Source organism: Psammomys obesus, unplaced genomic scaffold, assembly GCF_907164565.1.
Source record: "Psammomys obesus unplaced genomic scaffold, mPsaObe1.curated_primary_1811, whole genome shotgun sequence".
NCBI classification, from domain to species: domain Eukaryota; kingdom Metazoa; phylum Chordata; class Mammalia; order Rodentia; family Muridae; genus Psammomys; species Psammomys obesus.
The window spans coordinates 1,030,451-1,045,337 of record NW_026585894.1 but is presented as its reverse complement, the minus strand read 5'-3'; the positions used below and the strand labels follow the sequence as shown (position 1 = coordinate 1,045,337).

The window sequence follows — 14,887 nt, the reverse complement described above, 5'->3', positions numbered from 1 at the left end:
GTAGAATTAAAGTCATGTATTTTCATTATACTCATCAGCTACAGATGAATATATGACAACACAGTTTGCATTCCCAAGCAAGAGCTAAATCTGACCTAGGATTTCTTCATATCCTGACAGTAAGATCAAGGTTCTATTTATGGGAAGACATACGATTTCTTTTTTTTTTTTTTTTTTTACAAAACAAATGCAAAGAAGACCCTGCTTTACCAGGGTCAATGATCATTGATGACTTGTGCTGCTATCTGTGACCTCAGCCATCATTTAGACTAAAAAATAAAGCCTCACCAACCTAATATTATTGGGGAGTAAAACCAAAACCACACTTTTACTCTAGTCATTAACTTGCTGTGGCTCTTTCAGCACACTAATTATAGAATGGCCAGTTGCAAACAAGGTAGGGACTTAAGGGGGTCTATTAGAATCAAATCTGAAAGAGGTAACAAACAGGCTAGAGTAATAGAAATGTAACCAGTAATGGGGAGCAATCTGTCTTCTCTGCAATCTGAATTGCTTGGGGAAAACATGGGTTTTGCTAGGTCCTGAGCAGTAACATGAATTTCCAAAGATTAGGAAAAAGATTCAGAACACACACACACACACACACACACACACACACACACACACATACGCATGCACAAGCAGAATAAAAGTTTTAAAATTTAAGAGGAAAGTGATTTATAGCAGAAGATAACTAACATATCAAACTCTGCCTTCCACATACACACAAACTCATGTGTACTCCCTATAAACTGTGCAAACATACATGCATGTGTAAACAACAGATACACACAATTCTGTGTCTACCAAAGTTTATTTTTAAAATTTGAAACATTGACTCAACTATATACCCAGCTATCAACTTCTACAGACTCCTGTGAATGTATACACATAGTTAAATCTGTTTGTACACTGATTCCTTTATCCCAAGTACTATGCTATTTGCTGTTTGTTGTCTCATTTGTCCTTATTTTATAGATGAAGACACTGAGGGTATCTGAGGCTAAATTATTTCTATTGCATATATCTGGTTTACTGGGTTCTAATATCTCTTATTTTGTATTGGTAACTGGAAGGAAGTTCAGTATATATGGATTTCTTGTATAATTGTATTCACTTTCAAAATGTGTTCAAGTAATTTCTTATAAATTAACTGCAGAACTTTCCAGACGCAGCATGATGACTGTGATGATGCTAGGGCAAAACAATAATTAATCTTTTCATTAGTACAGCCTACCAAAGAGTGGTTAAATTCTTTGTCTAATACTGAATCAAAACAACATTGTCACTATACCAACGGAGAGAATACATACTGGTAATGCTGCCACTGAGCTTTTCAGTGGCCTAGAAAGAGACTATAATTTGAAATTTTGAGCTCATCAGCATTACCTCTGCCCACATGCCATTTAAGATTTGCTAGGATTTGTTGAGTTTTCTCATATCTACCACATGTAGATAGAAATAAATGATATAAGTTATGAGCTTCCCTTTGTATAGAAATCTTAAATACCACTCACATAACTATGTACTTAGACTTTCTCAGGGAAAATTGTGCCATGCAGATGGACACTGGTGGCTCTTTTGATAAAAAGCCTCCATCTCTGACACTGTGTTCCCACTCTTGTAGCTGCAGATAGTTTATTACAGAATGTTCTGGTGCTGAAACAGGCAAATGGACTAATGCTACCCCTTGCCGTTTGATCAGAAGGTCCTATTGTCTACCTGTCTGAGCTTAATATATTAACCAGATGATGTAGTCATTAAAATGCCGGTGACCTGGCAGTCTGATTTAAAATGTCAAAGATAGATTTTCACAGAATGTTCAGGGATGTCTTAGTTTACATATGGCTCACATTCATTCAACAATGACTAGTTCTTTAACATTTTTCTTAGTATTATATTACCAAAGAAAATATTTTAGATGCCAGAAGTAATTTACTCCTTTGTCCACAAAAATTCCTTTTATTACATTGCCAGGTTAAAAAATATCACACAGTCAAATGAAGTTGATACCTGGAGAAGAACCCCATATGTTATATAACATAAAGAATAAATGCATTATACAGTGAAATACCATCTGCTGAGCAATCAAGTACATGTAATCCACACATATAAATTGTTTTCCAAGGAGGTAGTACATCTTAACCACTTTAGGACAGTCTCGAGTCCTACCTCTGCCCTGGACTTGGATTCCAGCACAGGCATGATTTCTTGTAGAAGGCTGAGGCTGCCTTCCCTGTGGGGAGCTAACAAGGAAAAAAAATGCAAGTGAGCCCTTTTGGGACAAGGTGTCAGACATGTCAAGTGAGACAAAGGGATACCTAGGGAGTTTTCCCACATATACTCCTCCCTCAAGACAAACATTCTAATACTCTAGTCACACAGATGATTAATTAATAATGTAGCTCAGGGCTATCTTATTTCCTAACATAGCCAGAAGTAATCATGTCCAAGAGGGTTGTAGAAGTAGTCACATGGTGGATGCTTGTGGGTCATTTTCTACCTTCATGAAATCAGTACCAAGACTTCTACCACAGCTTCTTCAAGATATTTATTTAATTCTAAATGACAATGGCCATAATTGCTGCTAAGGTTCACTGGAGTTTTCTATATTCTCCCAGTAAAAGTCAGAAAAAAAGTTCATTTGTACCAAAATAAAATATATTTTCAATTTAGTAGCATATAAAATTAAAAACATTGTAACATCAGAGGAATCATGATGCTTGTAAAAATAAAGTTATGTAAGATATTTGATTACACTTATGTATATATTTTATGTGCATTGCAACAACATAAATATTATAGTTTCATAAATTTTCAGAAATATGTAGCCATATGTGTGTGTGTGTGTGTGTGTGTGTGTGTGTGTGTATGTGATAATGTAACAAACTTCTATAGGACAGTAATGTACATTAAGAATATGCTGTTTGAGAAAGGAAATAGTCATCTAAAACAATACTTATCATGATTTAACATATTTAAATGAGCTTCGTTTCACTAAGCACAATAACACAAACATTGTGCTGTTAAACTTCTGGAGTTCAGAAAACTTAAACTAATATATATGCACATATGTAATATAAGTACATATAAATTTCATAGATAGATAAATAGATAATATTGATTCCCTAACCAGCCATTTAAATTTTGGTTGAATAAAGGAGTAGATAGCCAGGACAGATAGATGAACAAATGAGTAAATCTTCAATGTCCACATTATTGTGGTTGCTATTGACTAAAGCTTTTTAATCTGGTATATAGTTCCATGATGTTAAATAAAATTTGACCAAATACTGCTCTTATTTTCAGAATTCTTTGGCGATCTGGATACATTGATGGGGCCTCTGACCCAGCACAGCAGCATGACCAATCTTGTCCGTTATGTTCGACAGGGACTCTGTTGGCTGCGCATAGATGCCCATTTGTTGTAGTGAGTGATCTCCCATTTCTAGCATCACTGCCCATCCCTCTACATTTACCAGTGCCTTGGTAGTCACTGGTGGAACTCCACTCATTTTTGAAAGTTCTCTTTCATTATGTTTGTTTTTATGCATTTTTGATATCTGTGAAAAACTGAAGTCATTGTAAGTGGACACTACAACTTGAGAGAAGTGTGTGTTTTATTTTTTAATATTTGATATGCATTTCTCATATCTCATTATTTTTGTGCTTTATGGAATGAAAATCCCTACAATATTGATTTAAGTCCACATGATTCAAAACAAAGAATGAGAAGCACATGTGATGATGACACATCTCTGAGAATTCAAAGAAGCTGTCTAACATACATCTGAACAAGGGACCTGCAAAGACTTCAGCAGTAGCCATTCCCCAAACTATACTATCCAGAAAAGAAGGTATTTTAGAATCCATTGTTAAGCAATTTCTGTGGTTCCTACAGACTAAATCTTCAGGTGAGAGTCTCCATTGTTCAAACCCACAGATTTGATGTTTTATCCACATTATAGAGTCAAGAGTAGGAAGAAAAATACAAGCATAAGAATTATACTTTTGAAAGAATACACCACAAGACTCTTTTGTTAACATCTTCTTCTTGGTTACCTATTTTTTCCCATATGTTTTGAGAAAGAAGAGTAACATTTATTTTGATAATTTTATGGCACCCTCACCTGGGATTCTCTTTGTACAAAGCTCTTCTTTACAAGGAGAAGTTTTGCTAGATGCACATCTTAGTCAGCAAAATATCACACTCATCTTAGACATGAGAAATCAGACCAAACTGAAAACCCTCCTATAAAAATCCATGCCTCTGCCTCATTTGCAGCCAGTAGGCAAATCCATCATGTCAAGTATTTTGATTGATTTGCATATCAAATCTGTGGAATCAAAAGTGAAGTTATCATGTCCTAGAATTAATAATGTATAATTCATTTCCTAGTGTCTTCACTATCTTATCTGGACTTTTCAAATATTATCCATATTTTCTGTTTTCTAAGATTTTTTTCTTTCAGCTTTCTTTTATTATTTCTCTCAGGGGATCTTTACTAAAATACAATCACTGATTTTTTTTAACGTTTATATTAGTATAAGTCATTTACATGAAAATTCCAAAGATAAAACTAAACTCTGTAAGTAATATTAACCTTTCTTTTCATAAAATGAAAGCACTGGGTAGTACTTTACCCTAGGATTCTTGGAAAAATTCCTGAAGTCTGGTACCAGTTCACCTAATTTGGAGCATTTCCTTATGAGTTATGACTATCTTTCCTTACAATCTTCTACATTAGCCTTATGTCCCTAAACATCACACTGTAAATATCATCTTCAGTGTTCCAGGTCACCAGCAAAATTCTCCAGCTATAGTGCACACTATGCGTTCATTCATTAGTTATTTGTAATTGCCTGTTGGCAAATGATTCCATGTAACCTTTAATCTACTGAGTCATTGAATTCTGTTAACTGAGTTATAACCAGATAAATAACATATATGCACATGAAAGATGCAAACTTGTATGTTTTCTACAGCAAGTCATGCGGGTCTGCAATAAGAACGGCAGGTAATCACTCAGTACTCTCATTGTAAGTTAGGTATTTCCCAGTTGCAAAAAAGCCAGATTTGAGTTCTGCTCTGATCATATTTGAGTTTAAGGCCCCTTGTTGTATAATAAAATTATGGAAGTGACATTCCAGTGGCTAAAAAGCTGTTTCTATGGCTGATGGGTATACCCCAGCAGCTGAAGCCTACACTTTTTAGGCTCCCAATATGGTTGAGCTTTAAGCCTACAGTTTCAACAACAGCACTTGCATATGCACACACTCAAATGAAATCTAAATATTTTCCCATTCCTCTTAAATGATGAAAATGAAAACACAAAAGGCAGAACACCCCAACTGGGCATGATGTGAAAAAAAAAAAAAATGAGTTCATGACTTTGAAGTAACTCAAGTTCTCTGTTTTCCATGGTCTGCCAAGAAGCTTTCCTGTGTATGGTTAATAATAATGATGCCTACAGGCTTGATTTGTAAATTAAACCTAGGCCATCATAGATTTATACATAGATTATTTTTGAAATTAAGAATCCAGAAACTAGACATTAGAGTGGTAGAGCAGTTTCCCATAGAAACAAGCATATTTCCACATAGTTCTAGTTTCAGAAACTCATTTTTTTCTATGTACAACAGGGAGGCAAGAGTATGCTCTGTCATCTCTGGTGACTGAGTATAAAGTGCCATGTCAGCAGTATTATGACACTTGACAGTTCAGCTCTTGATCATCACCTGATTATTAAATAAATTCACCTGTAACATAACCTAGAAACCAATTAAAAATGGAGGGTAAATTACCTTCCTATCCTTAGAGATGAGGTATCTTTGGCTTCCTTATTAAGAATTGGTACTGTTTTCTAGGCACTCTAGTCAACATACTACAAATAGTGATGTGCATCATGTGTGTCCATCTATTTGCTGGACTGAAAGATTGAGGATTTTGACAAGGGAATCTCTTCAGTGTACCAGTTAAGTGAGGGATATGAGATATATGGATGGCAGTGACAGATCGTGCCTCTGGATATTAGTAGAAGCTTGGTGAGCCACATCTAAAAAAGCCTTGAAAGTGTAGTGATGGACAGAGTAATAGGCAACCCAACCCCTCCCCATCCCTACCCCCAGCAAATACAAGAAATAATCGTAGCCCTAAAACATGACCAAGGCAGGGCCAGCCAGCACTATGCCTTCATTTATCACACAAGCTCCAACCACAGAGAGTCTGACAAGTTGTGTTATGATGTGGGCTTGGCTATGTATCTTTAATTAGCTTTGGATTTTTTAGTGTTTTTTGTCATATTACTGTCTGAGTTTTGTAGGTAGGATTAATTTGAAAAAAGTTGAATAGTGTGACCCTTGTGATCCTTGGGGTAGAATGTACCTGTAAGCATGCTGTTAGCCAGCCTATAAACTGTTAATTACTTAATAATCTCATTGGGGAAAACTAGTAGTTTTATATTCAGATTACATAATTGGAAAAAACAGACTAGCTTCTGTGGCTATTTAAAGACAAGGTTGTGATGTCTTTTTTTATTATTATTATTTCTTTCATGTAATGAAATGGAAAAATACAAATCTTCAGTCAAAAGTAGCAAAATTAGATGTCATTGCCTAAAATGTGTTTTGTTGAGTTTCCAAGTGGGTGGATACCTAAAGGCATTGGATTTGGTTTGCATTGGAAAGATGCTAGTTTATTTCTACTGTACCTGAAGCTATCTAAATTGAATTTTGTTTTCTTAAAAGTTGGATCCCAGAGGTTGAAGTTGAGTTTAAAGTTGAAAATCATATTTGAAGGCAGACTTGATTAAGATGTGAGGGTGAAGCCTTTACTTCCTTCTTAACAGACTTAACAAATGTCACCTGCATGAGGTAGCAGGTGGGAGAACCAAACTGGATCACTGGGTAGGACTACTCAGTAAAGCAACAAAGTGCTTGCTTAAAGAAGCATCATTACTCCCATTGAGAAAAATGTGTGGCAAGTTGAAATAGCTACACCTTTTCAAACAAATGGGTGATTCAGTGCCCCCAAATTCAGTTCTGTTGGGAAAAAATATTGAGCTAGTTGTCAGTATTGTGTTACAACAGCGGACTCAATTCTTTGTCATCGTTGTTATTGTTGTTGCTATTGTTGTTTCTCGTTTCCAACTCGCACAGCCTTATTCTCATACTTAAACTCTGATTCATGTTCTCTTTGGTGTTAGCAAACTCCAATGACAGAAATGATATCTGTGTATTGATAATCATCATTTACTCCCTCAAGGGACTAATCAGATAGGCTAGTCTTAGGCATTAATCCTACCATTTGATATTTCCAGCAAAAGAGAAAGTATTAGTTCCCTTTCCATTCCCCTCCACACGAATCTAGAAGCCCTCTGTACAAGAGCATCACATTTTCTCTGTAATCTTTGAACAAAAAGAAAATTGCATTGTGGGGAGGGCAGAGGGGGGTGTGGGTGGAGGGTGGAGGGTGGGGATGCCCTTGGAGGCCAGACTGCAGTTCATGCCCCTTCCTGCTTCTGACATAAAATGTTAAAGAATCATTCATCGTGCTTACTTACACTGGGTTAGGGGACACTGAACTGCTTTTCAGATCCATGGTCAATCATTCTTCTGAGATTGGAGCTTTGCTGTTTCATTAACTGTGCAGTGTAGACTAATGGTGTTTAATAAAAATCATTCAAAATTACAAACTTTTTGTCAGTGATCTCTATTTTCTTGGCTGTTTGAATTTATGAGATGGAGGAGGGAAGGAAAAAGCAAAGAGAATCTTCTAATGGGTTGGTGTTGGGATGTGCAACAGCAAATCCAGGCCTGCTTACCTGACAGCAGTTGCTATGAGCAGTAGTGTGCAGAAACTCCTGAAGAATGGCCTGGTGGATGTTTTCATCTGGGGAATGCTATGTACATATGGAGAAATCATGGTTCATCATCAGACTCCACAACAGGAAGACACCCACTACATCCAAAGGTGATTCCAATGTTTTACAGAGTTTGTTCTGTCCTGTATCACTTAAGTGGCCACAAAACGTCTCAGAGCAGGGTATGATGCATGACAATAATCAAATGCATCCCAGATGCTCAGGTCTTTTTGAGCCTCTTCAGGACTTCCACTGCAGAAAACAAAATTGGCAAAACATCAAGAGCATGGGTTGATGCATGAACATTTACGGTACCATCTTTACCAATTAGCTAATACAAAGCACCTCATTTATAGCATTTTTCAATTTGTATAGTGTAAATTCTAACAATATGGATGATACCATGTTAACAATTGTGGCCTTACTTAAAACAAATTGAGAGAGATAAATACTATCATTTCCAGTCAACCAAGGCAATCTAGTTCCAACACATTACTTGACACAACCAAAGAAGAGTTCATGTTTAATAAATATTTATGTGGGTATTCATGTCCACAGCTACTTTAATAACTAAAACTATTATATAATTTTAAATATGAATCAATCTACGATGTAGTTAACTGCTGATGAAACCCTGAGGGGATGGATATTTTGGAAGTCTTCCTTTTAATCTGGAGCTAGCTAGACAGAAGGAAATCTTCAACAGCTGAACACAAGTATATCAATGCATCATGTGTCCATCTCACAGGTAAGATATAAGTGAGACTAACACTTAAAAACTACCATAACTCATTTACAAACTTAAAGGAAAAAATTTATCTTATTATTAGCAGCTTTAATTCTCCAAGTAGTGTTTCTAATTTTTAAATGTAACTTAGATAACATAATTACAATGTCTTTGTGGAGAAGAACAATTCAAAGTTGTTTTTAACTGCAATATGGAAACACAGGTATTCTATGCACATTGTTGATCTTATAATCCTTTTTCAGTAAAATCTTTAACATTTGTTCATAGTTAAAAGTCTTTACTCACTGCTCTAGCTCTGAATCCAGAGAGTATCTGCTGAAGCAATAACATAACCACAATTATGAAATAACAGTTCTTTTTTTTTTCAGCAGTTCACAAGAAAACACCAGTTGCTAACAAGAAGACATAATCTACAGTTTCTAAGAAAAAAAGCTTCTATTAAACATACATATGACTTGATTAGATCTCTACCACAAATCATCTGGATTTGTGAATGAAAATTGAACCGTCTTTAGATTGAATAGAAACTCTCAAAAAAAAAAAAAAACAGTTCTTGGAATACACATGTTCTGCAGTTATTAAGAGCTTTGCATGAAGAAAGGTTGAAAATCTTTGATGTAATATCCTTCTATTTTTAAAACATTACCATGTTTTGTCTGAGCCAGTATCCACAACAGTGCAAACCTTGAAAGAGGTGCATTTCTTTTCTCATACTTCCTGACACTTTTGATTATTTCTGCAGCTAGGGAAGGTCAGGGTTTGGATGCTGTATCCCTTCATGATATTCCTGTAACTTTTGTTCCTGCCAGAGAATGGTAACATCTGGGTCTGCTTAAATCAGCAGTTTACTTATACAGGGACTTTGTAAGCCACAGGAAATGGACTGGTTTTCATGTTGACAAGGAACTAAAAATGTGTTTAACATCAACTGGTGCATCTGCTACTGCAGATCCACACTTGCTAAGCAATTAATTATACTCACAAATAAGACCGATTCTGTCCCAAGTAGATTTGTCAAATAGTTTTCATCCTGAATGATTCCAGGATATTTTAGAAAGGGGAATCTCTGACAAAATTCCTAGGCATTTATTTAATGCAACAGATTTTTTGTTTCTTATTTTAATCAAAATAATACTTCTGAAGACTTTTTGATGTAGTGATTTCATATATAAAATTAACACATGAAATATAAGTCTTACAGAAATAAAATACACATAAATGAACCCCTGAAAATTCTCTTACTAGGAACCTCTCATTACATGATTGATAGATATTTAGGATCTTCCAAGAATGACATTAGCTAGTATCTGTTCTATTTTTGTAGTGGTGGGGATGGCTAAAGCCATGCTTATCATGATATATCTCACACACTCTTTCTCCTGCAGTCCTTTCCTCTTTCTCTTTTTTTAAAAGATTTTTTAATTTTTTTTATTAATTGCACTTTATTCACTTGTATCCCCCCTGTAGCTCCCTCCCTCCTCCCTTCCTAATCCCTCTATTTCTCCCCATTCTCCACCTATGACCCTCCCCAAGTCCACTGATAGGGGAGGTCTTCTTTTCCTTCCTTCTGATTCTAGTTTATTAGGTCTCATCAGGAGTGGCTTCACTGTCTTCCTCTGTGGCCTAGTAAGGCTATTCCCCCCTCAGGAGGAGGTGATCAAAGAGCAGGCCTATCTCTTCATGTCAGAAATAGTCCCTTTTCCCATTACTATGGAACCCACTTAGACACTGAACTGCCATGGGCTACATATGTGCAGGGGTTCTAATCTTAAAGAAATGCACAACTTCATTAGTCATCAGGGAAATGCAAATCAAAATGACCTGAGATTTCACCTTACACCCATCAGAATGGCCAAGATCAAAAAGCCAAGTGACATCACATGCTGGAGAGGATGTTGTCCCTCCTCCACTGCTGGTGGGAATGTAAACTTGTACAACCACTCTGGAAATCAATCTTGTGCTTTCTCAGACAACTAGGAATAGTGTTTCCTCAAGATCCAGCTATTACACTCCTAGGCGTAGATCCAAAAGAGGCTCAAGTACACAATAGGGACATTTGCTCAACCATGTTTGAGCAGCCTTATTTGTAATAGCCAGAAGCTGGAAGCAACCCAGGTGCCCCACAACTGAGGAATGGATACACAAATTGTGGTACATTTACACAATGGAATATTCCTCAACAATAAAAAAAAAAGAAATTATGAAATTTTCAGGTAAATGGTGGGAACTGAAAAAGTTCATCCTGAGTGAGCTATCCCAGAAGCAGAAAGACACACGATATATACTCACTCATATAGACATATAATATAGGATAAACTTACTTAAATCTGTACACCTAAAGAAACTAATCAAGAGGGAGGAGTCTGGCTAAAATGCTCAATCCCCATCCAGAAAGGCAAAGAAGATGGACATCAGAAGAAGGAGAAAACAGGGAACAAGTCAGAAACCTAAGATAGAGGGCCTCTGAAATGCTCTGCCCTTAAGACTATCAATGCAGATGCTGAGACTTATGGCCAAACTTTGGGCAGAGTGGAGGGAATCTTATGAAGGAAGTGGAAATTAGTAAGATCTGGAGAGGACAGGAGCTCCACAAGGAGAGAAACAGAAACAAAAAATCTGAGCACAGGGTTCTTTCCTGAGACTGATACTCCAACCAAGTACCATGCATGAAGATAACCCTCTCTCTCTTGATCCCTATCTTTTTCTGCCTTCCTTTCCCCCTCGCTCTCCTCCAAGCACTTCCTAATGGTGTTCCTGCTGATGCTGCTTCTCTCTACAAAGAGTTGAATTAATTATGAATTTCTGAATTGAACTTGTTCATGCTTTTAAGACACAAAGAATTAACCAAAATAGATATGTCCTGATTTAAGCTGTGCCACCTGGAAAGAATGTTGTAGTATGAAACTATTATAGAATAATACTACATTTTACATGGTGATACACACACACACACACACACATATATTATATATATATAATATATGTATATACTATATACTATATATAGTATATGTATATACTATATATACACATATATATGTATATACTATATATAGTATATGTACATACTATATATACACATATATAGTATATGTATGTACTATATATACACACATATATAAAGTATATATATACATATAGACATATACTTATATACTATATATAGTATATAGTATATATAGTATATATATATACATATATACTATATATATGTGTGTATATATATATATATATTATGCTGAGCTGATTTAATTTGTCTATATTTGGGTCATTTTACAATTGTTACACAGTGTTGGAATAAGTAAAATCATTGCTGGCACACAAAAAACTGCTTATATCATATATATAGCTGATTTAATTTGTCAGCATTTGGGTCATCTATACACAGTTTTGGAACAAGTAGAATCAGTGTTGACAAATTAAAAAAAAAACACTGCTTGTATCAGGATCCTTTGATGAACTTTAATTGGGAGCCTGGCAGCAGCAAACATTTTCAGATATTGCTGTAGCCAACGTAAATACAATAATAAATCTTTCTTCAATTAAGTTCCCAGAGCACTTCAGTTAAGAGATTTTATGTTCATTTGGTTTTCCTATTTTATTTTTGAAAGGTGGGTTGTTCCTATTCACCAAAGAATTATTTTGATTGCAAATCCCCTTTAAAATATTGCAATTAGACTCATTAATAAGCTTGAATTATGCCAGAAAAATCTGTCACCCAGAAAGGTAATCTTGACAAATATTGATGGGTTACCAAAATAGAATACTCCCTTTTTGTTGGGTTCTTTTTCCTCCCACAGGAACAAATGCAAGTTTTGAAAAGGAGTGTTTTTATAATATCCCCCATGATTTAATGTAATTTAGTAAAGGACACCACCTATCTTACAGTAAGTTACTTGAATCATATAAGCACCCATGATAGTTTCCAGGAGTATCTTCTTTGTGTTCTGTAGTGCATGTGTTGATACTTAAGAGGCACATTCCTATCTTTTATGAACATTTATATTTCTAAAAAGAAAGCTTGAACATGTTACAAACGTGAATGTGACTCTGTAACCTTTTTCTTATTCTTTTGTGAGAGGCAGAAGTGACATTTTCGTGCATATTTATAAAACAAATATTGTATATGTAAGCATAAAGAAATATTTTCTTAATTAACCAAAACACAATTGAGAATGTGTCAGCATATGCTTTTTCTGTGTGTTGAGGACATTTACAACTATGTTCCTGGACCATTGTGAAGCCATCATTACACAAATTGCATATGATATGTCCGTGTGTGTGTGTGTGTGTGTGTGTGTGTGTGTGTGTGTGTGTGTGTGTTGTATCTGTCTGGATGTCTATGGGATTTTTATCTTTTCCTTCCTGAAAAACCAATATTTCAAGGTCACATGAGACAATGACTACATTGGTATATGAAGGGAGCATTTCAAAATAAAAATCTGCATATTGAAAGTTTATGTAATATCATGGCCCAATCAAATGGATTCATTCCATTGGCCTTTGTTAGGGAATGGACTCAGTTCAAATCTGATAGAGTTTCTGAAGGAAACATAGGTAAAGAAATATTGGAGGAAACACAAAGGCCATCTCAGCTCCAACAATGCAAACAAAGTTTAGCACTAATGGTAGGAACAATTTTTCTTCAAGCTGCTACACTGATCCATGGTGTCAATGTTTATCCTGGGCTTTTTCCAAGTGAATAAAGGGACATATCATTAGGAATAGCATTTCTTTGCTCCAAAACAGAAGTTCCTGAGTTCCTGTCTCTAAGAGATACATTTTCTATATTGATGGCCTTCCAGGTCATTAAAATGCAAGAATAATTCTGGAAGTGCCCTTTCAGCATTAGCAATTGTCCTCCTGAACCACTCCTTCATAGGTGCAGAATGAAATTACTCACATTTATTTTAAGCACACAAACTGTCAGTGTCCTTAATAAGCATGCTTGTCTCATGAGAATTTCATTGAGTTCTGATACTCTGTATAGGCTCAACTAATTGTTTAACATCAGTCAATTAATAAAATGTCTGTTGTCTGTTTTTTTTTTTGAAATCTAGCTTCATGTGCTTTTATATGCATAAACTGTAACTATGTACATGATATTGCATTTCAAATGTGTGGCAAACACATGTTTTCTGGTTTTGCACAGTAACTATTTATAATAATTTTAATGTGCTTTATTATCTTCCAACAAGATGACTGTGTTGGTGGCTGAACAGTACATTGGTTTTTCTCATAAAGGCACTACATATACTGCTAATGCATTGAATTATTTAAATATACACAATTTTTTTTATGAAAACCTCATTTTCAACATGGACATTCTCTGATTACAGACTTTTCCAACAATAAGTATCTTGTTACTATCTCTTTAATACCATAATACAGAAACAATGTTCCTATTTACCTTAAGAGTAAAATAAAGAGCCATTAAAAATAAATAACTATCACAGATTCAACTCATTTTACAAGATAGGCCCTAGGAGATTAATGCAAATCTCATGTAAGAGAAAAAAATATTTTTAATGTTTTGTTTTCTGGATTCTTAGTATTAAGAGCAAAGAAAATCTTCAAAAGCATAAAGACATAACTAATTATCACAGAAAAAAGAGACAGCAGAAATGATAAAGCAAATCTAAAAACTGCAAAGTTCAAGTAGTAGTGTCTATTTACAATAAGGGCATGTAGCCACAGCGTAGGAAGACAACATAGACAGTGATTTTACATCACAATATTAATTTCAAATTTTCAGAAAGAGTTTGTTATTTTAAGCATAGTCTTTGTATTAAATCAGAAGCACATGCCATATAATTTAGAATGTTTTCTGCCAAAATGTTCTACCATCCTTTAGACATATAAAAAGCATGTTTCAGATACCACAAAGTTCCATTCATATAGAATATAGTATCTAACCAATGTTAAGTGAGGAATTAAAATACCAAGGTCATATAACTCATAACATATGTCAATAAATATGACATTAAAATTATTTTAGCTGAATTCCTTGTGGGGGGAAATAAACTACATTTGGCTTGGCCAGATATTTTGACACTGCAAAAATAACAATCATAATCTAGGTATGAACACCTAAGTGTTAATACCTAAGTGTGATTAAAACTGATAGAGAAATACCACTAAGAATTCAAATTGCTTTTGAAACCTACATCATTCACAAATATGAATGTTTGTTACGATAAAACAAAAAATATTTGATATCAGTAAATAAAGCTAAATAGAGTACATATTTTTTCTCAAGCAACCACATTTTTTCTTC

General features: G+C 35.0%; 1 protein-coding gene across 1 annotated transcript in view; it reads left to right on the top strand.

Moving 5' to 3' along the window:
• Aff2 (ALF transcription elongation factor 2) overlaps positions 1 to 4,403 on the top strand; it is a 63,430-nt gene extending 59,027 nt beyond the window's left edge. The window contains exon 13 of the mRNA XM_055599540.1: positions 3,310 to 4,403. Within this exon, the coding sequence (XP_055455515.1) occupies positions 3,310 to 3,431 (122 nt within the window). The 3' untranslated portion in view covers positions 3,432 to 4,403. The remainder of the gene's footprint in view (positions 1 to 3,309) is intronic.
• Positions 4,404 to 14,887: the final 10,484 nt, after the last annotated feature.